Source organism: Oratosquilla oratoria, chromosome 16, assembly GCF_046742065.1.
Source record: "Oratosquilla oratoria isolate Oo_2021 chromosome 16, ASM4674206v1, whole genome shotgun sequence".
Lineage (NCBI taxonomy): Eukaryota > Metazoa > Arthropoda > Malacostraca > Stomatopoda > Squillidae > Oratosquilla > Oratosquilla oratoria.
Genome location: NC_134792.1, coordinates 43,392,907 through 43,420,406, shown reverse-complemented (window position 1 = coordinate 43,420,406; position 27,500 = coordinate 43,392,907). Strand labels below are relative to the sequence as shown.

The window sequence follows — 27,500 nt, the reverse complement described above, 5'->3', positions numbered from 1 at the left end:
AAGTCCTGGAATCACTTTGAAAATGTACTCGAACTCTCTGTCGATATGTTCCTCACTGCATATCCGGAACGCTCTAAGGAAAAATCCAATTATTTAATATCAGATGACTTAAAGTCAAGTCAGCATGGCTCAGATGTTGTTAAAACAGGACATAAATTGGTTGGCTTCATCGGAAGAGTCTTCGAAAATAAATCAGAAAAAATATTGCTAAACCTTTATAATTCCTTGGTCTGTCCCCATCTCGAATACTTTGTACAATTTTGGTCCCCATACTACCAGAAATATATTAATAAACTAGAAAGAGTGCAACGAAGAATGACCAAAATGATACCAAGGCTGAGAAATCTGCCGTGTGAAGAAAGACTTAAAAGTCTAGATTTATTCTCACTTTCAAAAAGGAGAATGCGAGGAGACTTAATCAAGGTTATGTTCAAAAGCTTTGACAACATCAATGTTGAAGATTACTTCTTATTAGACCAATCAAATACAAGAAGACGTCACGATTTTAAAGTAATGGTGAAAGATTTTCTTTGAATAAAAATAAGCATTTCTTCTTTAACCGGGTTGTTAATGCGTGGAATTCGTTACCTTCCACTGTCGTTGAAAGTAACACAATAACAACATTTAAAAATCGACTAGATAAATACTTAGACTCTAATCCGCAAATAAAATATTATCCCTTGCAATAAAAGATCTGACAGCCCGGCAATTAATTGTAATTGGATAGGATAGTGGTAGCAGTAGTGTTAGTTCATCTTCTGACGTCTAGTTACCCTATTTTCTTAACTGTAGCTTAGTATAGTAAACACAAACAGCCTCGTTAGGGCCAGTAGGCCTGCTGTTGTTTGTTCTTCCTTTGTGTTCCTTTGTGTACTCCTCTCTTTGTTTTTTCACTGTGCGCCGAGGGGCTAGGAATATTGTCACCTGGAAAATTGCCACTGGGAACATTGCCAATGTAGGAACATTGCCAATGTGGGAACATTGCCAATGTGGGAACCCTGCCACTGGGAAGATTGCCACTGGGAACATTACCCATGTGGGAAAATTGCCACTGGCAACATTACCCATTCTTTTCAACACATGTTTGTAGCCTTATAGTTGAAATTAAGGATAAGAATTGTTTTGAAAAAATTAAACTTTTATTTAAAAAGACAAAGATTTATTTGTAAAGCATTACGATATATAGAAATCGAATTTATATAAAGATATATTTAATAAGGGATAGTATAATTAGAAATTGAATCAATTTAGAATTTGATAAATTATTATTCAAATAACATTTACATATTTAGAAATTTATTTAGAATATTTGCATGTTATATGCAATAGAATTCAAATATACTAATTGATCATGGGCATTTCCATAATTATCAACAATATTCTGTAGGCGTTCATTAATGACGACATTTTTTTTTCGGGAAAGGGTTACCACGTTCAAACTAAACACGCTTGGTTGTAGTTAAGCTTTCCTCCTGTTTCAATGCTAGGATTGGTCTCCAAAGGTTAGGGTGAGAATTACTCAGATTTATTTAACGCATCATGAAATGCTTCAACACTATTATTGGTACGTGGTAAAGCTAGTTCACTTCGACTGAAGACATTTCAGAAAGCAATTAGGAACATAGGTTGATCTCTGCATCGGTTACTTCTTCTTCCTCTTAGTACATACATATACCAAAGGATTTTTCCCCCTACACGGGGGGTAGCCAAAAAGAAAAAGGCATAGAAACCACTCCCACCCATTCCATTTCCTATATATTCCACTCCCCTCCACCCTCCTCCCTCCCTCTTATCTTGGCACCTCCTGGATGACAGGTCATCCCTGCATCCTGTCCACTGCCCTGGGTCAGAAGCAGTGTCACAAGACACAGCACATCCACAGTAAGGCCGCTTCACAAAATCAGCGACCCCCCCTCTCCGTCCCCCCATGCAGAAAAGGAGAAGACGGGGAGAAATCCCTTCGGGCTGCGTCAATTTTTTTTCTCATACATACTTCCTCACCACCCATCCCCTACCCACTCCCCCTCATGCATCACAGCATCATCTATACACAACCCCTCTCCATTCACCCCTATCTTCTGTCCTCTCCCGTCCTTCCTCCATAGACATTCCTCTCTTTTGTAATTACCCCTATGTAAGTAATTTCAAAATATGAGATAAATTCCGATGGTATACGTTCATCCTTTGATAGCTCTTCAAAAACTTCAATAACTTTATTGGGTGGTACATATGCAAGTGTGGAAAATGCCTTATTAACCCATTCAACTCCGATGACAAGATGTCTTGTCATTTGGTCAAATAAAACAAAAAATCATAATAAAACAACAAAATGTTTGATGATCAAACAGCACCAGAAAAATATGACGTCATCAGTCCTCCTCCTCCTCGAGGAGGAGGAGGACTGATGACGTCATATTTTTCTGGTGCTGTTTGATCATCAAACATTTTGTTGTTTTATTATGATTTTTTGTTTTATTTGACCAAATGACAAGACATCTTGTCATCGGAGTTGAATGGGTTAAAAGAGAGAATGCATTAGCGTTGTGATATTGTTGTTTATAACTAATGTAAAACAGCCTTACTGTATAATGACTTGGAAAAGTGAAAGAAACAGCCATTTAAAGTAGCATTTGGGTAAACGTATTTTAGTGTATTGATAGAACCCATCTCAGTCAATCATGATGTTTTGAGGCAGGTTGTTTTTCCAATAACTCTTTAATTTCTTTCATAGCATGCTCTGTATGTTGATTCGATTTTGTTAGGCAAGAGAACAAATGCTCGAGGAATGCTAAGATTATATTTTTGAATATGAATGCTGAGTAGCTGATTATATATTTTCGGAGCCACTTTAAACGTGCCATGAATGGCCTAGTTTTGGAACCTTTTTAGATTTTCCATACCCGTTGCAGTCATAAATATAAACATGCAATTTTCATCAATCACACCTGAATCGTATTCCAGAAACCTTTCTCCAGAGTCGAAAACAGTAAATTCTTGTGGTATGGCGTATCCTGTACGTGACATCGGAACAGCTGGAAAATTAGCATTATTCTGTCTCCATTTTCGAACATTTCTGCTTATGGTACATACAGAAGGTAACTGCGAAAGTGTAGCTTCATCTAAGGAACCAGCCGCTTGTGATACTAATAAGTGACTTGATTGATGAGATGTACAGTAGAGGTAGCCTTTAAAGTTGATTGAGCAACTTTAGCTTCGACTACATCCTTTGTCGCAGAGTGGTTGTGCTCATTAACATACTTCAAAATCTCAACATTTTCTAATAATGCCTTCGTGTGCAATCTTGCTTTGCATTTCTTTTGCTTTCTTTGAGAACATTCCCAATAAATAACTGTGCCATTCTTATTTTCGTTATGCTATATATGTATATATATATATATATATATATATGTATATGTATTGCAGCTCATCCACAAGCATATCACTTCCACGTTCACTTTTTATCACACTTGCCATTATGGGTCTTATGTTAGAATGAACAAATTTATTTTAAAACCGTAAGCAATTCGAATCTAAAATTTTACAACAAAGTTATGTAAACAAAACACCATCGCAAAATTGTTGTAAACTAGCTATTTTTTTTTATAAATGGCAGCTAACTAGTAAACTAACTAATTCTCTTTTTACATACATATACCAAGGCTTTTTCCCCCTTCCAAGGGAGGTAGCCAAAAAGGGGAAGGCATAAAAACACTCCCACCCATTTCATCCCTAAATACACTCCACACCCCTCCCACCCTTCCTCTCATCTGAGCACCTCCTGGATGACGGGTCATCCCTGCACCCTGCCCACCGCCCTGGGTCAGAAGCAGTGTCGCAAGACACAGTACATCCACAGCAAGGCCGCTTCATTTAATCGGCGACCCCCCCCTCTCCGTCCCCCTTTGCATATAAGGAGAGGACGGGGAGAAATCCCTTCGGGCTGCGTCAAAATTTACTCACACATACTACCCCACCCCCCACCCCCCGCCCATTCCTCCTCATGCAGTCACAACATCATCCATATACAACCATTCTCCACTCACCTCTGTCTTCCGTCCTCTCCCTTCCTTCCTCTCCCTTCCTTCCTCAACAGACATTCCCCTCTTCCCCAAAGCCCCCTTCACCCCATCCATCCACCTCATCCTAGGACGTCCCCTCATGTTCACTCCCTCCACATTCGCCTTCTATACCTCTTTTACACGTCTTTCTTCACTCATTCTTTCCATGTGTCCAAACCATCCTAATATTCTTTCATCAACCCTATCTCCCAAATCCTTTTTCACCCCTGTTCTCCTCCTCACCTCCTCATTTCTCACTCTATCTAGCCTAGTAACCCCCACCATACTTCTCAGACACCTCATCTCAAACACATTCAAACTCCTTCTCTCTTCTTCTCTTATGTTCCACGTTTCTGCCCCATACAGTGCTGTTGGCACAATCACTCCTTCATACAGTCTCCTCTTAGCATCCATTCCCAAATGTCTATTTCTCATTACACTCTTTAAACCACCAAGACATTTACTCGCTTCTCTCAATCTACATTCTACCTCCACCTTCACTCCACCTTTTCCTGCTACACTTGCACCCAAGTATCTAAAACTATCCACTTCCTCCAGTCGCTCTCCCTTAATGTTCACTTCCAGTCTACTGCCACTTTCACCCCTTGTACATCTCATCACCTTACTTTTACCCACATTTATCTTTAGCTTTCTTCTATCACATACTCTCCCAAACTCTGCCACCAGCTTCCTCAATCCCTCCTCTGACCCTGCCACAAGCGCAGTGTCATCCGCAAACAACAGCTGGCTCACCTCCCACTTTTCTCCATTTTCTTTAACCATCTCCAATTCCTGACTCACTACCCTTGCATTCACCTCTCGCACCACCCCATCCATGTATAAGTTGAACAGCCAGGGGGACATAACGCATCCTTGACGAAGTCCCACCTTTACTTCAAACCACTCACTCTCTCCATTTCCAATCCTAACACATGCTCTACTACTCACATAAAAACTCTTGACAGCTCCCAAAAGCGTTCCTCCTATCCCGTATATCTGCAAAACCTCCCACAACGCCTTTCTGTCTACCCTATCGTAAGCCTTTTCCAGATTCATAAAAGCCCCAAAAACATCCTTCCCCTTTCCTATAGCTTTCTCATATATCTGTCTTTCCACAAAGATCTGATCTACACAACCTCTACCCGTCCTAAATCCACATTGTTCCTCACCAATTACCCCCTCTCATTTTAATAAAAGTTAAATGTCACATTGGCAATGTTCCCAGTGGCAATATGTCCAGTGGCAATGTTCCCACACTGGCAATGTTCCCAATGGCAAATTTCCCAGTAGCAATATTCCGTGCACGGTGCGCCGAGTAGTGAATGAGATAATTTTTATTTGTTGTCTTTCTGTGAACAGAAAAACTTACCGTCCCATTGTCCTTTCTCTAAATCACTACGTCTAAGAAAGGTAATTTTTGTCCACCTCGTGTTCCACTGTGAATTGTATATCCCTGTCCACCGTGTTCGGCCTACTGAGCTTAGTTGTGAAATTGGTCTTCTCTGGAGCAATGACTAGGACGTCGTCTACGTAGCGAAACCAATGCGCCCCTCTCCCCATTATCTTCATGAAATGATAACACAAGAATGGAGGAGACTGCGAGGGAACATAAGGCCTACACTAGGCACTTCCATGTCTCTTACCACGTTTCATCCCTGTCCATAAATCTATCTCTTCTTTTAAAACAACCAACTGTCTCAGGACTCATTATATGGTTACTAAGTCTATTCCATTCATTAACTACTATGTTGGTAAACCAATTCTTGCCTATGTCTTTCTTCAACCTAAATTTGTCAATTTCAAATCCATTACCACGAGTCCTGCCTTACTGTCTTAATATGATGACATTGCCAGTATTACCTTTGTTAAAGCCCTTGGTTAAAATATGGTCGGCGTTCTTCTTTGGGTTGGGATGAGAGTTTCCAATCACAAAGGAATACTGCGTGACTGGAAAGTATTTAAAATACTGAGTTATACAGTCAGTACCCAGAACTGTGTGTGGAGGGAAGGATATGCACGCAACTCCCAAGGTGCTTGATAAGATGCATTTTTTTCCCTTCATCATTCTTTATTGAAGCAGCCTGAAGGAAGTTCTCACATTCTTCTCTATTTTCCGCATGAGGTGACGGAAAGGGAAGGTGTCACCTTTTCAGTGAAGCGGCCTCGCTGTGGACATATTGTGTTTTGCTACATTGCTTCTAACCCGGGCGGTGGACGGGAGAAAGGAATAACAGTTCCTCCACTTGAGAGGGTGGAAAAGGTGGTGGACGGGAGTGTGATGGACGGGGATGGGAGCGTATCTATGACTTGGCTACCCCCCTTATGAGGGGGAAAAAGCCCTTTGTATATAGATTGGTAATTCCTCTTGCCGTGTTCGAGCCCCCGTGCAACTGCGACCAGGAATATCGGAATCGGAGACCATGAGGCCTATTGGGCATCAATGAAAGAAAGAGATAAAAAGTTATGTGCACGGGGCGTCCGTCGCAAATATTAAATTTCCGTGATGGCTTGTTTGATGAAAAATGTGGACGTTCACGTTTAATATTTGACCTAAAACCTCGTTAATTTATATTTTTATGCGTTTGACCCAAGATCTCGTTAACATGTATATATATATATATATTCCTGGATCTTTCCTGGTATTGAATCCGCATGAGGGATATACATTGGTGCAGACTAATTGGGGTAAAGCTTATTTACATTTTATATATGCGGGGACGAGGCGAGGCAAGATTAAAATGTTAAAATGTCAAAGCCCATAGAACCGCCCCTAAAGAAGCATATGATATTGCATCACGACAACTATCCCATCCCTTTGGAAGGTACGCACGCACGCACACAAACGAACGTACGCACACACGCACAGACTACAGTGGACGGTACGGCATGTTTCGTTAAAATCCAGTGAATCCTTGTTTAGCTATCGACCGGACGTCGTGCGTGATGTTGGACGGACGGATGAAGGCTGTCTGTCCTGTATCCTGTTCACAGACAGGAGGTACAATAATCCAGTTGCGCTGATGTGACGAGGCGCCGCATTTGTCGATTTTTTTGTCAGCTGCTATGAATTGAAAAGAAAAAAAAATCTCCATCTTTCAATTTGGCTCCTCAGGTGCATTTAGCTCGCTTGAAAAATTTTGTTCTTGCTCGCGTCCATTTTCAGGTTAGACTTTTCATGACATAAATGTGGTGAAAAACTCTTTTGGTCATAATTAGTCGAACTTCCTGAAGTTATTTAATAATGCCAGATGCTCTCTATTCAGCTTAAAGGAGCATTGGATTAGTTAGGGGGGTGCTGATCAGTCGGGAAGAACAGGTCTAAGAAAGCACGCGAGGTTCCCATACCGAACTAGTTTGGGCAAAGGAAAAGAATGATGGTGATAGGAAGGAGGAGGAGGAGGTAGTGGATGATGGATGGGCAGCAATGGCAGCAGCGTCTAGGGAAGTACGCAGTAAACATGAAAAATGCCGCGGGTAGGGAAAGAGGAGGAGGGAGAGGAGGAAGCCGGTGCAGGAGGGAGATGGTCAGTGTTCCCAGAGAACTTGGGAAATGGAGTCTGCGTGCATGTGTGCGTGAATGCATGCATACATGGAGAGTGGGCACAAGGTGGACAAGAATAGAAGAGGGAGAAGAGCAGGAAGGAGAAGAGGAGGGAGGAGGAAGAAGATCGAGAGTACCGACCTGCACAAACGCAGACTTTACTGATAATTGGTGCTCCTCTGCCGTGGAAGAATATATCTCAAATAGCAGAAAGGGCATCTGAGGTTTCACTGGTTTGGGTTGTGATTCGAGTGGTTGGTTATGCGCGCACACACACACACACACACACACACACACACACACACACACACACACACACACACACACACACACACACACACACACACACACACACACACACACACACACACACACACACACACACACACACACACACACACACACACACACACACACACGTCGATCGTCAGCCTATCAACACGTCAACAAACTGGCGTTCCTGGAGAGTACATTAAAACAGGACGTCTCATCAGTGCTACAATGACAGGATACTTAGGTTGTGTTGATTAGGAAGGAGGAGCGCTCGTTGGTGCCCGAGGTAAACTAATATAGTGAAAATAGTGAGTGTTGAAAGGAGATGTAAGGGAAAGAAAACAGGCTAGATGAGATCCCTGGTGGCGGAGCAGCGAAACGAAACGTAAGCATGAGCTTTGAGACTCCATGAGGCATGAGGAATAAGGAGAATATTAGACAAATACGAAGAAAGACCATTTTCTGTACTTAGACATGAAAAAGGTAACTCGAGAAGAATTATGGACATAGGGAAATGAGTTTTGAAAGAATTAGTTTCAGGGGTCATTGAACAACAAGATATATATCACAAAGAGGTTAGTGAATTAAAGAAAGCAAATGGTGAAACAAACCTGGAGATTGAGTGCCCTAAAAAAAGAATTGGTTGAGGTAAAACGTGAAAATGAGGAATTGAAGAGCAAAGATGCCGGAACTAGGACGACCATAAAAGAGGTGAATGAACAAATGAAGGTAATGACTGAGAAAATTGGAGGAAGTATAGGCGAGGAAAAATACAGCAACTCAAGAAGGAATGGAAAATAGATCACGAAAAGGATAAAGTATCTTTTAAGGAAATTGTTCAGCAACAAGTGCAGGGGAACGCTAAGGAAACAGTTAATCAAAGAAAAGGAAAATTTGGTGAGAGATACAATAGACAAAATGAAGTGTATAGTAGTATTTGGTCTAAAAGAAAGAAAAAAGAACCCGGATAGGTTCATAAGAGAAAGAATTAGCAAGAAATGTTTTGAGAGTAGTGCAAAATAAAGTGCAAGAATTAGAAAAGAAAATAGAGGAAGTGCATAGAGAAGGAAAATGTGTAGATGGAAATCGACCCCTTAAGATCAAATGAAGGTCACAAAGGGCAGCGGAAGAGATACTAGCAAGAACAGGAAAGTTAGCAAATAATGAGCACTATAAAGATGTATGGACAAAAAGAGATAGGAACCTTGAAGAGAGGATAATAAGAAGCAAAACTTAAAAAAAAAAAAAAAAAAAAAACGAGAAAAGAACGGTGTCCAAGATAAAGAAGTTCTTTTGGAGAGTGTTAGGCATGAGACTGAGAAAATACTATTATCAAGAAATGGAAACAAAAGGAACAAAGAACGAGATGGAGAGCGCAGAAAATAAAAAATGGCTTATATTAATATAAATAGATTAATTTCAGGATTAAATGAGCTTACAGATTACTTGTCAGAAGCAAAGCCAGACGTAATGGCAATTGTAGAGACACAATTATGGGATCCACTATCACCTAACAGTGTTGGAAATGGATTACATAATCACTGGCTTAGAAATAGAGAGGAAAAACAGGGTGGAGGAGTCATGTTCTTGATTAAGAAAAAATTAAATGTGACGAAGGTTAAATGGAGGGAATACTGGAAATGATTACGATAAGAGTTGAAGATAATGACATGAAAAAGAGAGTGTGGTGATTTATGTACCCCCCCAAAAACGGGTTCTTGGAGAGAGAGAGATTATTCTTAAATGTTAGAAGACACAAGGATTTTATTAAATAAGGTGCTAAAAGATGGAGGGAGTTCGGTACTTATGGGAGATTTTAACTGCAAAGAAATCGGTTAGGAGATGACAGTGAAAGGTGAAGAGGAATTATTACATGACATAACTGGAACATACAATGACAAATAGCTAAAAGAAAACACCAGATATAGAAATAATGAAGAATCGTCGAGACTTGTGGATAAAATTGAATAGAAGACTAAATTGGGAAGAGTGACTACATATTACTTAATATAGAACTAAAGGAGGAAATATATATGGAGAGAAACGAGAAATCAGAAAAGCGAGATTGGTATTTAGTAAAATGAACTTTGTAAAACTTAAGAAAAAAATTCAAGAAGCGGGGTGTGAAATTTTCTGCAATAAAGAGACGCAAGTGGAAACAAATGGAAGATTCTGATGGAAATCAATAGTGAAGGGGTGGATAAATATGTACCAAGACAAAAACAGTAAAAGGAATACATTAAGTGCTGGTTTAACAGAAAGTGCAGCGAGGCAAAAAAATATATATAAAGCTTGGAAAGGATGGAAAAAAAGAGAAAAATCCTAGAAAGTGGCAAATATATATCAGTGAAAGGAATATGTAAAAATTTGCAGGGAAGGAAAAAAAAAATTATGAAAAAAGATATAATAGAAAAATGAAAGGATCAATAAAATATCCTATAGGTATGTGAACGGCAAATTGAAAAACAAGCAAGAAATAGAGAAAATACGCCGAGGGAACATGGAATACACAGAAGATATAGAAATGGCTGAGGTCATGAGCAAATATTTGAAGTCGGTTTTCATTAGAGAAAAAGTATGACACTGGGATGAAGGGCGAGAAGTGAAATACTCTCTCTGGGGAAAATGATAGCAACACGAGCTGAAATTATGGACCAAATAACAAACCTTTGTTGTCAGGAAATCGCACGGCCCGGATGGAATTGCAAACTGGATACCACAGGAGTGCAAAGAAGAATTGGTAGGCAAAATGTATATGTTCGCTTAAGGAAAGAAAAATACCAGAAGACTGGAAAAGGCCAACATCGTACCAAAGAGGAAACAAGGAAGACCCAACAAATTACAGACAGGTTTCCCTTACAAGTACCGTAACGAAAATTTGTGAAAAAGTTATCAAAAACAGATGGACAAAACATCTGGAGGAGAACAACATACTAAACCCAAGGCAGTTTGGATTCAGACAGGGAAGATCATGTGCCACAAATATGATCTGTTTTTACTCAAGACTGTTAGATATAATACAGGAAATGGACGGATGGGCTGATTGGGCTTTCCTAGATATACAAAAAGTTTTTGATAAAGTGGCACATAGAAAACTATTAGGAAGGATACAAGGTAAACTACTGGAATGGGTGGAGGATTTCTTGCATGAAAGAAAAATGAGAGTAGTGCTCAGAGATAAGGGTTCTACTTGGAAAGAGGTGATTCGTGGAGCTCCACAGGGATCGGTACTGGCTCCAATAATGTTTGCTATTTATGTGAATAACATGAACGAGGGTGTGGATAATTACATGAGCTTCTTTGCTGATGACACAAAGTTGTTAAGAAAAATGAGCACTGAAATAGACTGTGAGTCGTTGCAGAGATCTGAACAAACTTTGACAGTGGAGTCAGAAGTGGGAAGTGGACTTCAACATTAAGAAATGTAGTATAATGGAATTTGGAAAAAGTAAAAACAGGATATCAGGACAATATAAAATTGGTGAAAAGGAAGTAAAGAAAGTGGGATTTGAAAAAGACCTGGGAGTAATCATCACAAAGGACATGTCCCCTGATAAACAGATAAACAAAATTGTCAGAGAAACCTACAACTTGCTGAGGTCAATAGATGTGGCATTTATTTACTTGGACGAAGAAATGGTGAAGAAAATACTAGTCACACTGATAAGACCAAGACTGGAGTATGTAGCGACACTGGTCACCCAATACCAAAAATAATACAAAGAAAATTGAAAGACTCCAAAGAGCAACTACGAAGATGGCTCCCACACTTTCAGAACTGTCATACGAAGAGAGATTGTCAAAACTAAGAGTTATTGACCCTGGAACAAAGAAGAGAAAGAGGAGACTTGTTGACCATCTATAGAATCATGAGGTATGGAAGTCCTTGATAGATTTGACTTACTAATTTGGGATAAGAGAAATACAAAGGGACATGGGAGGAAGCTCAAAAAGGACAGTTATAGAAGAGACCTGAAAAAGAACAGCCTTCTCCACAGAGTGGTGTGTGTATAGAACAAACTGGACGAAATGGTAGTGTGTGCGAAAACCATACACGAATTTAAGAACAATTTAGACACTGTGAGATGCAGAGACGGGACATCACGAACGTAGCTCCCCTTCCCGTAAGATACATCTAGGTAAATACACACACACGCACACACACACACACATACAATGGCGGGAAACTACGAGCATAGCTCCCCTTCCCGCAAAATACAACTAGGTAAATACACACACACACACTCACACTCACACTCACACACACACTCACACACACACACACACACACACTCACACACACTCACACACACTCACACACACTCACACACACTCACACACACACACACACACACACACACACACACACACACACACACACACACACACACACACACACACACACACACACAACTCGTGGCGCAGTGGTAGAGTTCCCGGCTGCCACTACGGCGGTCCGGGTTTGAACCCCGCCCAGGGTTGCAATAATTTCACTATCGCTGCGCTGCGGGTCGTTACTTTAACTCTGGTGGGTGTGGGTGTGCGTGTAAGGTCACAGCATTACCCTTAGATTGGCCACATATGAGCTCTCTTCCGGGAGGGAAATAGCTGTCGATCACGAGTCCAACACGTGATCCAAGACCATGGTGAATCACACACACACATTGTACGCACACACACATACACGCACACACGCATGCTCACGCACGAGCTATGTTGATGAATACATCCATATATGGATGTTCCCATATACATATTGAAATGTACTGCTGCCTTGACATTGTGGTCCAAAGTCCTTAAGCCAATTTGGCTAAAGTCCAATAGGTCTCTTGATCCAGATGGAATTGACTCTCTCCCCTGCCCCCTCCACCCGTTCCTCTCTTCTGGCGTCGACGTCACAAAGCGCAATGAAGCCGTGCGAACGCGTTTGGCAAGTCGTCGTTTGATGTGCAGCAGCGTTTGTCGTTCGCCAAACCAGGAAGTGCTGTCACGATCGAATGCCTTTTCTTTTCAGTCGCGTCGCTTTGCTAAACGTCTCTGTATATGAAAAGTGTAACAATGGTGGTAGTGGCTATAGGTAGCACAGCATTTCTTAGAGGGGTTTCTTTTTCTAATCCCGTTACTGGCTTTCTGAATTGTCCAAACCCCCAACCTTCACCCCTTTTCCCCCTACAGCTGAATGAAGATGTCTGGAGTTCGTTAGAGAAACACGCCTAAGGTGCAGAATCGGCACACACACACACACACACACACACACACACACACACACACACACACACACACACACACACACACACACACACACACACACACACACACACACACGCATGCAAGCACGCACGAACTCGTTTGTGCCTGAATTTGCCTCGTAGGCATGCATGCAGGCAGGCCAGTGATGTTTGCAAATAATGTTTGTTGTTGGCCGTGGCAAGGTGCAGCACGGTCACAAGTGGCCCGGACACTTTTGAAGACAAGGGTATCCGCCACTCTACTAGACGAGGAGAGGTAGGGATCCCAGAAGGGTTGGGGAGACATAGAGGGGGCGGGGGGGGGGTCACCAGAGTGCCCGCGTTGATATTGGCAGAGATAGTCGTTGAAACACGTCAAAAAAAAAAAAAAAAAAAAAATGTGTTAACATTTCGATGAAATGTTCCGGAGGGGTCCACGGCGAGTGGGTGGCTCAGTTGCCTCTTGGGAAAGGCTGCTTCAAATCTGAGCAGGATGGACTAACGATCCCTTATCTCTCTTGTTTTAGGAATGCGAAATATAGCGCCCTTGACCACAATCTATAAAGCCTACTCAACACATGTTCCGAACTTTTTTTGATTATTCGTAGACTCGTCAAAGGCTTTTTTTCTGAGAAGTCGTGATTTGTTGTTATAACATGGCATGAAGACTGCAGTGCCTCAACGGCATTAGCGGAGACATGCGCCGCTCCTTGGTCGGTGCTTTCCGCTTCGGAGGACCTGCTGCTCTGGTCAGCCAGTCGAAGGACCTACGGCGAGTGAATTCTCGCCGTCAAGTTAGGAAAGACAGAAGGTAGTTTCATGAGACGCGCATGGTCAGGAAAACGTCCTCTGCATCAACTCGATATTGTACCGTAACTTGGATGATTTTTGCACAATGCAGGAGCACAGGTGAGACGAAGGAGACGGAGCAAGTAAGTATAACAGAGTAGAAATGCTGTTTCGCACTTTTGCAACGTTCTGTAAACCTTGTACTGTCCTGCCAGATACAGTACGGTGTCGACCTCCCCGCCCGTCTTTGGCTCGGTGAGACAGACAGACAGACACACACACACACACACACACACACACACACACACACACACACACACACACACACACACACACACACACACACACACACACACACACACACTCACACACAAATATATATATATATATATATATATATATATATATATATATATATATATATATATGTGTGTGTGTGTGTGTGCGTGTGTGTGTATGTATACTGTATATGTATATGTATGTATATATACTGTATATTCGTCGTAATAGAATGTATATTAATGTACAGCATATCCGATTTTTTTTAAGTTAAGGTTATAAATGTGATACATACCAGTTGATGTTGTCTTATAAAACGCGCACCTCATTTTTGATGAAAACTGAAATTGTATATAATTCGCCTGTCTGCTTGTTTCAGGTTACTGCCTAACCAGACAATCAAAGATGAATCACGCAAGGTAAGGAACTCGTTGTCTCCATTTCTCTCTCTTGTTATGTTTGCAATACGAACCCCGCTCTTTTTCTCCTCTCTCTCTCTCTCTCTCTCTCTCTCTCTCTCTCTCTCTCTCTCTCTCTCTCTCTCTCTCTCTCTCTCTCTCTCTCTCTCTCTCTCTGTGTGTCTCTTTCTCTCAAACATACACGCACACATTTAACGCCATGATATTGGGTTTTGCTTCACCAGCTTCCCCGTTGAGGGCCAAGAGGAGGAGGAGGACGACGTTGTAGCTAACTCTTGCTCGGTGACAGGAGATTCTGTTCGGCTCTAAGTCGTAGCCAACGGCTGTCGAGGGCGTCTCGATTCTCCCTTTCGCTCAGGTGACACGATTCCGATTTTATTTATTTATTCATTTATTTATTTATTATTTTTTAAGTGGGGTCTTGGGTTATTAGCAAGTACCTCCGCAAGTCGTGTGCCATTACTGCTGCTGCTGCTGCCTCCTATGGTGGCAGCTTCGCTCCGAACGGGGCTGCAGAAGACCTCCCAACCCCCTCTCCCCTCCCCTCCCCCCTCGAGAGCTTCCACTGCTCTCCTTCTTCGTCGCCGTCGCCATCTTCGTCTCCTTCTTCTTCTTCTTCTTCTTCTTCTTCTTCTTCTTCTTCGTCTTCGTCTTCTTCTTCTTCTGTCTTCTTCTTCCTCTTCTTCTTCTTCTCCTTCTTCTTTTTCTCCTTCTTCTTCGTCTTCTTCATCTTCTTCGTCGTCTTCATCGTCTTCTCCTTCTCATCCTCCTCCTAGGTGTTCTTCCTCTTCTTCTTCTTTCTCTTGGTCTTCTTGCTCTTCTTCTGAAGAGGCGCCGCGAGGTTTAATTGTGTCATTTTCGGATCTACCTTTAGGTAGACAGACAGACAGAGAGAGAGAGAGAGAGAGAGAGAGAGAGAGAGAGAGAGAGAGATTGAGACTGCTCTTCACTTGACTGTAGCCTAAATGTTGGTGCTTTAGGATTTGGTGTGTCATTGAACCTCCACCCCCCCCCCCCGCCGCCATACCCAGAATGTTTCAATATAGGTTATCGGTTATCGGTTATGAGTGAGGTTGGTTATTAACTTCGGTTATGAGGTCATGTAGCCGCTGGGTGGAATATGTATTCTGTTGTGTGGTATTGTATTGCTCGCCTATCGCCCGCTGCGTTTGCGCCGAATTTACGATATTTATACGTCGTATTTGTTATCGCAGACCTAAGGACGTCGATAGAGTTCGAGACGCAGAGAAATGGATGGGACTGAAGACCTGGCGATGGCTTGGGTGTCCGCCGCACGAGTGTGATTCACAATGGTCTTTGGATCACGTGTTGGACTCGTGATCGACAGCTATTTCCCTCCCGGAAGAGAGCTCTGAGCTCGTATATGACCGATCTATGGGTAATGCTGTGACCACACACACACACACACACACACACACACACACACACACACACACACACACACACACACACACACACACACACACACACACACACACACACACACACACACACACACACACACACACACACACACACACACACACACACATATACCCGGCGAGAGTTGGAGTAACAACCCGCAGCGCAGCGATACTGAAAATATTTCAGCCCTGGGCGGGATTCAAACCCGGACCTCCGTAGTAACAACCAGGAATTCTACCAACTGCGCCACTAGTTGTGTGTGTGGGAACTGAGGAGGAGGAGGAGGAGGAAGAAGAGGAGGAGGAAGATGAGTTTTTCCTCGCCATTGGATGTGGCAGAAGCGAGGGGGGGATGATGGAGGGGGGCGAAGGGGGATTTATTTTTCTTCTGTCTTCCTCTCCCGAAAGCCCAGAAGAGGAAGAAGCGAGACGTTGACGGAGATATCGTAGTAGCTGTTCACCTGGAGGCGACATGTCGAACGAGAGTCTTCGGCAAAGGCTGTGCATCGACTCGTCCTCGAAAGATGCGTTCTCCAAAGTAGACACTAAGGCACTCTTCAGAGAGAGGGAGGGGAGAAGAGAAGGCAAAAATAGCACTGGAAACGGGCACTGAAGAGAACATATGGGACTCTCGTGAAGAGGGAACCAACTTGTGTGACATGGTGCCTCTCACTTGTAACCTTGTTGCAGTACCAACAGACCCATCTCTTCCTCTGTCTCATTTTCTCTGTATTTCTCTCTTCGTATCTCTCTTGCTCTCTCTTCTTCTCCCCCTCTCTCTTTCTCTCTCTCTCACAAATCTCTCTCTCTCTCTCTGTCTCTCTCTCTTTGGTTCTTTTTCCCTCTCTCCCTCTATCTATACCTTTATCTTTCTCTGTCTCTCAGTTTCTCTAGCTCTTCTCTCTCTTCCTGTCCCTTCCTCTCTAGTTCTATCTCTGTATCTCCATATCTCTCTGTATCTTTATATACTTCTCTCATTTCTTGTCATCCTCTCTTCCTCTCTTCATCTTTCTCACACTCTATCTCTCTGTATCTCTCTCTTTTCCTGTCTTCCTCTCTTTCTTCCTCTGTCTATCTCTATCTCTTTCTCTCTGTTTCTTTCTCATGTATCTTTCTCCTCTTTCCCTCTCCCTATTTCTCCCTCTCTTCCTCTCCCTCCCTCCATCTTTCTCTCTCTCTCTCTCTCCACCTCTCCCTCTCCCTTCCTCTCTCCCTTCCTCCTCTCCCTCGCTCGCTCTTTCTCTCTGTCTCTCTCTCTCATTTATATATCTATATATATATATATATATATATATATATTTCCTCTTTGTCCCTCTTTCATTTTTCTTTCTCTTTCTCCCTCTCCTCCTCTTTTCCTCTCTCTTGCTTTCTCTCTCTCTCTCTCTCCCTCTCCCTCCCTCCATCTTTCTCTCTCTCTCCACCTCTCCCTCTCCCTTTCTCTCTCTCTCTCTCTCTCTCTCTCTCTCTCTCTCTCTCTCTCTCTCTCTCTTGCCTTTCCTCTTTCTTTCTCTCACTCTCCCTCCCTCCCTCCCTCCTTCCCTCCGGGGGGGTGAGGGGGGGGGCGAATTCCAGCAAGTTCCGCTAGTCGTGTTGTACCTCCCAGTTACCTTTTGCCAGAGGAAACTTGTGCTGTCACGTCACGCGGGGTTGGTTGATGCAGGGCTCTCCCTCCCCCTCTTTTTATCTTCTTGTTGCCCCTTCGCGGACGATCCTCTTCGCGTTCCTCTTCTGTTGTATTCCCCCCCCCCCCCATAGGCCCGTCTGAGCTCGGTTTTATTTTCTCCCAAGATGATTTCATTCCCATCAGTCACCCATCACTTTTGTTTTTCCTTTTTATCTGTCTTAATTGGATTTCCTCCGCGACGTCTTTTTTTTTTTTTTATCTCCTTTTCATTTTTTGCACCACAATCGTTTACTCCCTCACCCTCCCTCTCCCAATTTTTTTTCTCTTGTTTCTTTTTCCCGTTCTTCTTCCACCCCAACTCTGGGGCAGCGGCCCTTCCTGAGCCGGACCGACGTATCGAGCACTTTAGTGTAGCACGCGTTCGCCCTCGCACTACCTGACGCTCTCGGTAGACCTTTACTTCATAGCACAGACCTCCCTTCGGTTTGGCCCTGTGCCGTCGGTCGTATGTCACCTTCCGTACCACCTGGTTCTAAATTTTGAGCAAGATCTTGCGTTCCAATAACCCTGTTGCACTTAGAAATGGATGATGTTTGTTTATATTCTGTCGCTACTTTTCCTATTTTAACCCATTCAACTCCGATGACAAGATGTCTTGTCATTTGGTCAAATAAAACAAAAAATCATAATAAAACAACAAAATGTTTGATGATCAAACAGCACCAGAAAAATATGACGTCATCAGTCCTCCTCGAGGAGGACTGATGACGTCATATTTTTCTGGTGCTGTTTGATCATCAAACATTTTGTTGTTTTATTATGATTTTTTGTTTTATTTGACCAAATGACAAGACATCTTGTCATCGGAGTTGAATGGGTTAAGCCGTTCACTGATCGTCGTTGTATTACTGTTACTCGTAAGTATATCCTTGTAACTCCATCAAACGGGTACGATAACTTCGCACGTGTTTGCTTCCTCTCCTCTGTACATCAGACTATTCAGCTTCTTCCCCTTGGTCGCGTCAGTCTCCCTTTCCTGCTTCTCTCACAGCGCATGGCTCGTGGTAATGGATTTAAGTTCGACAAATTTGGGCTTCAGAAGGAAATAGGCAAGAACTGGTTTACCAACAAAGTCGTGAACGAATGAAGTAGACTTAGTAAGATTGTAGCGAGCGCTAAAACAATTGGTTATTCTAAGAGAAGATTAGACACATTTATAGATAGGTGGTAAGGGACATGGAACTGCCTAGTGTAGTAGGACTTGGTCGTCGAATTTCACGTTGTTTTGTTTTTCCCTTTCCGTACTCTTTTCGCGGGTCTGCTAACATAGGAACATAAGAATAGAGGAGACTGCAAGGGACTATGAGACCTTCACTAGGTAGTTCCATGTCCCTTACCACCTGCTTGAGGGTAAACACTTGCCACACCCGTTCTTCCCAGTCAAGGGCCCTCGCCTCTAGTTTGTATTGGAGTTGTAATAAGGACAAGCAACAGCGTCAGTATCTCATATGGTTACCACATTGGACAAACATGAGCAGATATATTTTAAAAGACTCTCCTGTTTTTGTTGTTTTTCTTTCTTTTCTTTTTCTTTTCTTATTGCATCGTCGCTAATGTTATAATGCCACTTACAAAACGTAGTTGAACGTCATGTTCTCCCTCTTTTTTTTTTTATAGTATTTCCCCGACCTCGCTTCTCGGAATTTTCATTTGGCTAATCCCTCAGGGATTTCATAGTGAGCCTCCGGTCCTCTTTCCATGTAACCTTTACTCCATTTTTTTTTTTTTTTTTTTTTTTTTTTTTGAAGGGGAAGTCCTTTAGCTTACACTTTTTTCGAAGTTCTTTTGCAGCCATTCGGTTAGCAAAAGGACATTTTTTTTTCTTTCGTTGTTTCATCCGACCCCGGGGTTTTCTCCATTTTGTCTCCATTGGAGCACTTTTCCATACTCTGGTCGCTTGCCTCCTCCTTTTCTTACCCTTCCTTTCCCTTCTCTTCCCTTTCCGTGACCATCCTCCCGCACCCCCGCCGTCGTCCTCTTTTTTTTTTTCTTCCTCTCCCTCCCTCCACCTCTCTCCTCTTTCTCCTTTCTCTCTCTTTCTCCCTCTCCTCTCTCTCTCTCTCTCTCTCTCTCTCCATCTCTCTCTCCATCTCTCTCTCTTCCTCTCTCTCTCACTCCTCTTCCTCCTCTTTCTCTCTCTCTCCTCTCTCTCTCCATCTCTCTCTCTTTCACTCTCTCTCCTCTTTCACTCTCTCTCCTCTTTCACTCTCCTCTTTCTCTTCTTTCTCTCTCCTCTCTCTCTCTCCTCTCTCTTTCTCTCTCTCTCTCTCTCTCTCCTCCATTCTCTCTCCACATCTCTCTCTTCCTCTCTCTCACTCTCTCTTTTTTTTTCTTTTTTCTCTCTAAGCCTCCATGTCGGTGCCGATTGCCTTTGACTTCTCCCCACCTCTCCATCTAGTTCATCGCTGCATCCTTTTAAGCTAAGACTCCTCTCCTCAATCCTTCTCTCCTCAGTCCTCCTCTCCTCTGTCCTCCTCCCCTCTGTCCTCCTCCCCTCTGTCCTCCTCTCCTCTGTCCACCTCTCCTCTGTCCTCCTCTCCTCTGTCCTCCTCTCCTCTGTCCTCCTCCCCTCTGTCCTCCTCCCCTCTGTCCTCCTCTCCTCTGTCCACCTCTCCTCTGTCCTCCTCTCCTCTGTCCTCCTCTCCTCTGTCCTCCTCTCCTCCGTCCTCCTCTCCTCTGTCCTCCTCCCCTCTGTCCTCCTCTCCTCTGTCCTCCTCTCCTCTGTCCTCCTCCTCCGTCCTCCGCCCACTTTGTTTCATCCCATGTCTCCATTTCCATATGGGTTGGTTTGTTCCTCTTCTCCTTCCTGAGGTTCTTCTGGCTTCTCCTTTACGCCTTCACCTGATATCCCGTCTCCTCGCCATCTCTTCCTCCTCCTGTCTTTTGTGCAGAACTTCCTTGTAATTTATCTGCTGCTCTTGTTATATATATATATTTTCTTCTCACTGAACGTCTTCCAGCCCTTTTCTTTGTCTTTTTTCCCCATCCGACTCGCTTTAATTTCACGTTTGTGTCCTGCCGCAGGACTCTGCACTTGTGTCCCTCCTTGGAGATCAGTGCTATTATACGGAAATTATGCGCATGCGCAGTAGGTATGTGCCACACAGACAAGGACGAAGGGAGTTCTTGCATCCCTGCGATATATCTCGAGGGCAGAATCGGATGACCGCCATAGCATATGCAAACATCATACATATACATTCGTGCATATATTCACGTATCTGTGTCTATATATATGTATGTGTATATGTAATAGCAAGCCTTTTACGTAAGAATTGGGGTCTTCCTACCATGGTATGTGGTTTAGTTTATGTGCATTACAAGGTATTATGTGAACATTTTTTGTTTGATTTATTCACTCGTTCATTTATGCAGTCAATATTATTTATTTAGTCATTCGTCTATTTTTTTCTTCCTTGCGGGAGTCATGGTTTTCTCTCTCTCTCTCTCTCTCTCTCTCTCATTCTTTCTCTCTCTTTCTCTCTCTCTCTCTCTCTCTCTCTCTCTCTCTCTCTCATTCTTTCTCTCTCTCTTTCTTTCACTTTCTTTGTCCTTCTCCCTACCTTTCTCTATCTCTCCCTCTGTCTGTTTTTAGCTATCTCTCACCCTCTCTTTCTCTCTCTTTCTCTCTTTCTCTTTCTTTGTCCTTCTTCCTACCTTTCTCTATCTCTCCCTCTGTTTTTAGCTATCTCTCGCCCTCTCTTTCTCTCTCTCTTTCTCTCTCTCTCTCTCTTTGTCCTTCTCCCTATCTTTCTCTATCTCTCCCTCTGTCTGTTTTTAGCTATCTCTCTCTCTCTCTCTCTCTCTCTCTCTCTCTTTCTCTCTCTCTCTCTCTCTCTCTCTCTCTCTCTCTCTCTCTCTCTCTCTTTGTCCTTCTCCCTATCTTTCTCTATCTCTCCCTCTGTCTGTTTCTAGCTGTCTATTTCTCTCTCTCTCTCTCTCTCTCTCTCTCTCTCTCTCTCTCTCTCTCTCTCTCTCTCTCTCTCTCTCTCTCTCTCTCTCTCTCTCTCTCTCTCTCCTGTTCGTGGACGGCAATGAATAATTCATCCGCCTTACCTTCCACTCCTTTCTCTTACCTTAATTTCCCCTACCTTCCCTTCCCTTATTTTCCTTTTCCTTACCTTCCTTTCTCTTCCCTTGTTTTCCCTTACATTCCTTTCCCTTACTTTCCTTTCCCTTACTTTCCTTTCCATTTCCTTTCGGGTGACGTAGTGAGATGCGAAACCGCCGCGTCATTCTTGTTAATTTCTCCGTTGCTTCTGACTCGGCTGAGTGTGGAGGGTCGGGGGTGGGGTGGGGATGGGGAACAACTTTATTGGTCGCTCACCATTGGAGGAAAACTGACGCTGCATTGGTCATTTGTTCTCGCAAACGTCTTGTGCTCTATTGGGGAAGCTTGATAGAGGTTGGGTTTGTGGGGGGGGGGGGGAAGAAAGCCCTTCGGCCAAGACTTATCATGACGTTGCGTTTGTTTCCCCCATGCTATTGTTAGGATAGGTTTTTAGGTCTGCTGGAGTGATATACTTCTGTTTTCTCCTCCTCTCGTGCTGTTTGATTTTTATTGAGTTGGATGAAAACGAGGTTACAGTGGATGGCGGCGACGCAGTGTGGGTGGGGGAGGGGAGGTGGGGTGGGGTGGGGTGTATCGTCCCATGAAATAAAGTGACTCGATAGATAAACGCATGGATGAGCGGTGCCAGGCACCACGAACCTCCCCCGGCATCACTTGCTTTAGCAAAGCTTCAGCCAGTGAGTCACTCAGTTAGCCATGACTCACACGACTGCACCAACCTCTGCCATGTCACTCCTGCAAACTTCTCTCTCATCTCTCCACCTTCTATCTGGTCTCCTTCTTGCACGCTTCCCATCTCGCGGCGTCCACTCCGTAACACACTTTCTCCGTTGTTCATCATTCGTTCGCGCTAACTTACTTGCACAATTCCACTTCCTCTCTTTTACAGCCTCCACTATATATTTCCCTCCGGTCTGCTCTCTCATCCAACTTGCTCTCTTTCTTTCATTGTTATTCCCACCATTAATCTCTCCGTTCTTCTTTATGCGCTTCTTAGTACAGTTTAGTGCTGGGTATTGCTCCTTAGGTTGCCACAGGCCTCGTCCTATAAGATTGACAACTATTGGCTCGAGTGCCACGGATTGGAAACCCGCAGCCCCTCGGTGGCTGGCGTCGGTCCTCGGGCCCGCTCGTGGGTCTCTTTGGGGAGAAACGCCCGTATCGTGGGGCAGTCAGTGTCATCAGCTCGTATTAGTGGGAGGAGGAGAACAGTCTTCGGTCGTCGGTCCTTAGTTCTTCTTGTTTGAAAAGGAAGAGGTTGGAAGGTTGGGGGGGGGTAATTAAAGTTGACCCATATTATGGCCCCAGTCTGGAGACCGAATTCCAGCCACTAGGGGCTGCATCTCCGGATGGACATGAAGGTGTAGATGGGTTGTTGAGGATGGGCAGGAGGGAGGGAGAGGATTCTCTCCGACGTCACTCTTGCAGGGCTGCCTCGTGCGGGTGCACTTCGTTGATCCCTGCAACGTTCTTTTGTGTTGGTAATAGTGATCTGCCACGAATGAAGAGTCCTGACAATGTTGACGAAGACATGATTCACCCATAATAAGGGAGGCGGGTGGCGGTGGGCGGTGGGGTTGGAGGTTGTCTGCTGCTTTGCTCCACTTTGGTAAACGAGCTTCCACCCCTGATTATCGCCCGATACCCGGTGATCAGTATCGAAGAATCGTTTTCGTCAAGGGAAGGAGAGACGCAAGTGTGTGGAAAACGGAGAGACTAACAAGCTTTTGATGTCGGGTCTTTTGCGACAGAGTACCGGTTGACTAGGCCGTAAAGTACTCTGAGGAGCGGGGCGGCGGGAAATGGGCCGATGTCGACATTTCCCCAGCAGCGTCAAGCGAGGGCCATCCATCGTTTTCAGTCTTAAGTCTTAAATTCTGTGCTCGTGGTGCACCGGAAGGCCAAAAGCGCAGGCGCTAGTTGGTTCCGCATTCTGGTGGAGTTGGATTTGCCACAGCGAGGGCGGGCGGGCGCCCTCAACGGGTTATTCCACGGTTCGACTTATTGGTGCTTGTGGTATTGTTACCTCAGAATACCTCGAGATCACCAGACGGGTCCCGTTGACTCTCTTGACAAGGAAAGTGGAGATGCCCGCTGAGCACGCCCGATGACGGCGGCAGGGTAGTTGGACATCAAAAGAGGCAGAATGGCCGGCCCTATATCTCAAACTCCTCTGCACAGAGATAGTCAGGGACGCCCTCGTTCGTTTCCATTCCACGCGTGATGAGGCTTGAACAGGCGTTATGTGTGTTTTTTTTCGGGCGTTTTAATTCAGCCATGATGAAGATCTAGATGGGATCTATAAGCGTATTGTCGCCCTCCATTCGCGAGGCTCGGCGATCCAAGAGAGATTCATTAAGGAAATTCGGGGGCCTGTTGGGCGATGAGGGGAAATGAAGGTGCGGATGGGAAAGGATGGAGGACGGGGGATGATTGGGGCGGAGGGCCCGTTGCCGGGGCTAGAACAGAGCTGTGTTGCAATCTCGTCCGAGTAGCCGGGGGGGGGGGGCGACCCCGGGAAGACCCGATATCTATCCACTGCTTTGTCGGGAAAGGAAGGATGGAAGAAATGGATGGAGGTGGCTGATGGATTGCCATCAAAGAGCATCGGAAAGAATATCAACGAGAACAGCGTCGGTAAAATGTGTTCTCTATATAAATTTTCCATTCAGTCGTGCTCGTACACACACACACACACACACACACACACACACACACACACACACACACACACACACACACACACACACACACACACACACACACACACACACACACACACACACACACACACACACACACACACACACACACACACACACACACACACACACACACACACACACACACACTGGAATTACCAATCCTGGAACAAAGAGGAGAAAGAGATCTATTGGCCATTTACAGAATCATGAAAGGCATGAAATCCTTGACAGAAAAGACTTTTTAAAGTGGGACAAAAGAAAAACAAGAGGACATTAAAAGAAACTCAAAAAGAATGGTTATAGAAGAGATCTGAAAAATAAAGTTTTCCACACAGAGTGGTAGATGTCTGGAACAAATTAGACCAAACAGTAGTGTGTGTAAACACCATACAAGAATTTAGGAACAAACTAGATGACGAGAGATACAAAGATGGGTCACTACGAACATGGCTCCCCTTCCCGTATAACACATACATATACCAAAGGCTTTTTCCCCTTTACACGGGGGTAGCCAAAAAGAAAAGGCATAAAAACCACTCCCACCCATTCCATTTCCTATATATTCCACTCCCCTCCACCCTCCTCCCTCCCTCTTATCTTGGCACCTCCTGGATGACGGGTCATCCCTGCATCCTGTCCACTGCCCTGGGTCAGTATAATACACTAGGTAAATGCAACTAGGTAAACTATGTAAATACACACACACGTCAATCTCAGCTAGAGCTCCCGAGAAATAACAGAACTTCTCAACTTTAGATATAACAGGAAACCTTGTTTGTATTAAACGGGAAGGGGAATTTTTGTGGATGCCCAAGATGGTTTGATAGAATGGAAATAGTGAGTATTGAAGAAAATGGAAAGGAATGGACACAGACCAGATAATGACGATGTAGTTGAACCTAGGAAGATTTCATGGAATCGAGAGATTATGGATTTAAAGAAAGAAATCATGCATTTGAAGGATGAGTACATCGAAGTAAACAAAGAACTGAGGGACTTAAAGTAAATAGGGAAATAACGAGATATGTGAATTGAAAAAATGATAAAATAAAAGATAAAAACGAAAGGATGAAAAACAAAAATAACACCAATTGTGAGACCTTTAAAAAAGAGGTGAATGAACAAATTAAGGCGGTGACCAAGAATGTTGGAGGAAATATAGGAAAGGAGGACTTACAGAAAACAAGAAAAGAATGGACAAAGGACTAAGCCAAAAGATAGCTTTCAAAGAAATTATCCAACATTAAATGCAGGAGTGCCAAAGACACAGTTATTCAAGTAATCAGAGAGAAAGAAAATTGGCTTAGAGATACAGTGAAAAAAAGAAGTGATTAATAATATTTGGTATAAAGGGAAAACATAATCCAGTTGGGTATATGAGAGAGAAGAGAGGGAAATAGCAAGAATTTTTTTGGTAGTATAAGACTAAGAACAAGAAATAGAAAACGAAATAGAAGTGCATAGATGGGGCAATACTCAAAAGAAAAAATCGATCTCTAAATATCAAATTGAAGTCACAAAAGGTAGCAGTAAAGTTGGCAAATAGTGAAAACTATAAAAATGTATGGATAAAAAAGAAAGAGGAGGAAGAAGAGAAGGCACTAAGAAGTGAAGCTTAAAAGAGAGAGAGAGAGAGAGACCGAAAAGAAATGGTGCTATTGGAGAGTACTGGAAGTGAGGCTGAGGAAATTGTATATTCAAGAAAAGAAACGAAAGGAAAAGAAAACGAGATAAAGAAGGAAAAAATAAAAGTGACTTATACTAACATAGACGGATTAAATGAACCAAATGTTTGTCTGTCAAAAAAACAAAAAACAAAAAAACAAAAAAAACAAACAAAAAAAACAGATATAATGGGAATTGTGGAGACAAAATTAAGGGGTCCACTACCACTAGTGTCGGATAATGATTATATAATCACTGGATAAAAATAGAGAGGAAAAACAGGTTGGAGGAGTCATATTTTTGACCAAGAAAAACTTAAATGTGACAAAGGTTACAGATGGAGAAAACGGTGTGGAAAAAATAATGATAAGAATTGAAAATAGTGACATAAGAAGTATAATTTTTTTGGTGATTTATGTACCCCCAAAAATGGGTTCTTGGAAAGAGATTGATTACTCTAAAATGTTAGAAGATACAATGCATTCATTAAACGAGATGCTGAAGGATGGAGGAAACGTAGTACTTATGGGAGATTTTAACTGCAAAGAAATATGTTGGAAAGAGATGATGGTGAAAGGTGGAGAGGACCTTTGAGAAAATATATTGACTATAGAACATACAATGACACAATGGGTAAAATAAAATACTTGATATAGAAATAAGAACCGTCGAGATTAGATTTAATATTTACATCAGAGCCTGAAATGATAGATAAAATTTAAAACAGAACACCAATTGGGAAGAATGACTACGTGCTACTTGAGTTTGAACAAAACGAGGAAATATACATGGAGAGAGACGAGAAATACAGAAAAGGAAGACTGATATATAACAAAACAGGCTTTGGGAAACTTAGGAATTTCTTTTAAAAAGTAACTCACAAAGATTATTAAGAAAACTGGAAACCATAGTAGGGATACAAGGAAAATATTGAAATGAATGGAGGATTTCTTGCATGGAAGAAAAATGAGAGTAGTGCTCAGAGATATGAGTTCCATTTTAGAAGAAGTTATTAGTGGTGTCCCACAAGGATCAGTATTGGCTCCGATAATGTTTGCTATTTACGTAAATGGCTTGGATGAGGGTGTAGAATGTTACTTGAAATTCATTTCAAGTGACTCAAAACTGCTGAGGAAAGTAAGTACTTAAACGGACTGTAAGTCGCTACAGAGAGATCTGAACAGGATATGGGAATGGATTGAGATGTGGGAAATGGACTTCAACATAAAGAAATACAGCATAATGGAATTTGGAAAATGTAAAAAAAGAATATCAGGGCAATACAAAATTGGTACAAAGGAAGTAAAGAAAGCGGGTTCTGAAAATAACCTGGGAGTAATTATCACAAAAGACATGACTCCTG

At 43.0% G+C, this 27,500-nt stretch overlaps 1 protein-coding gene across 3 annotated transcripts in view; it reads left to right on the top strand.

The window, feature by feature from the left end:
* Nucleotides 1–27,500, top strand: part of LOC143033934 (phosrestin-2-like) — a 292,940-nt gene that overhangs the window by 101,545 nt on the left and 163,895 nt on the right. For all 3 annotated transcript variants that reach the window (XM_076199611.1, XM_076199612.1, XM_076199610.1), the window contains exon 2: nucleotides 14,548–14,587. In XM_076199611.1, the coding sequence (XP_076055726.1) occupies nucleotides 14,574–14,587 (14 nt within the window). In that variant the 5' untranslated portion in view covers nucleotides 14,548–14,573. The remainder of the gene's footprint in view (nucleotides 1–14,547; nucleotides 14,588–27,500) is intronic.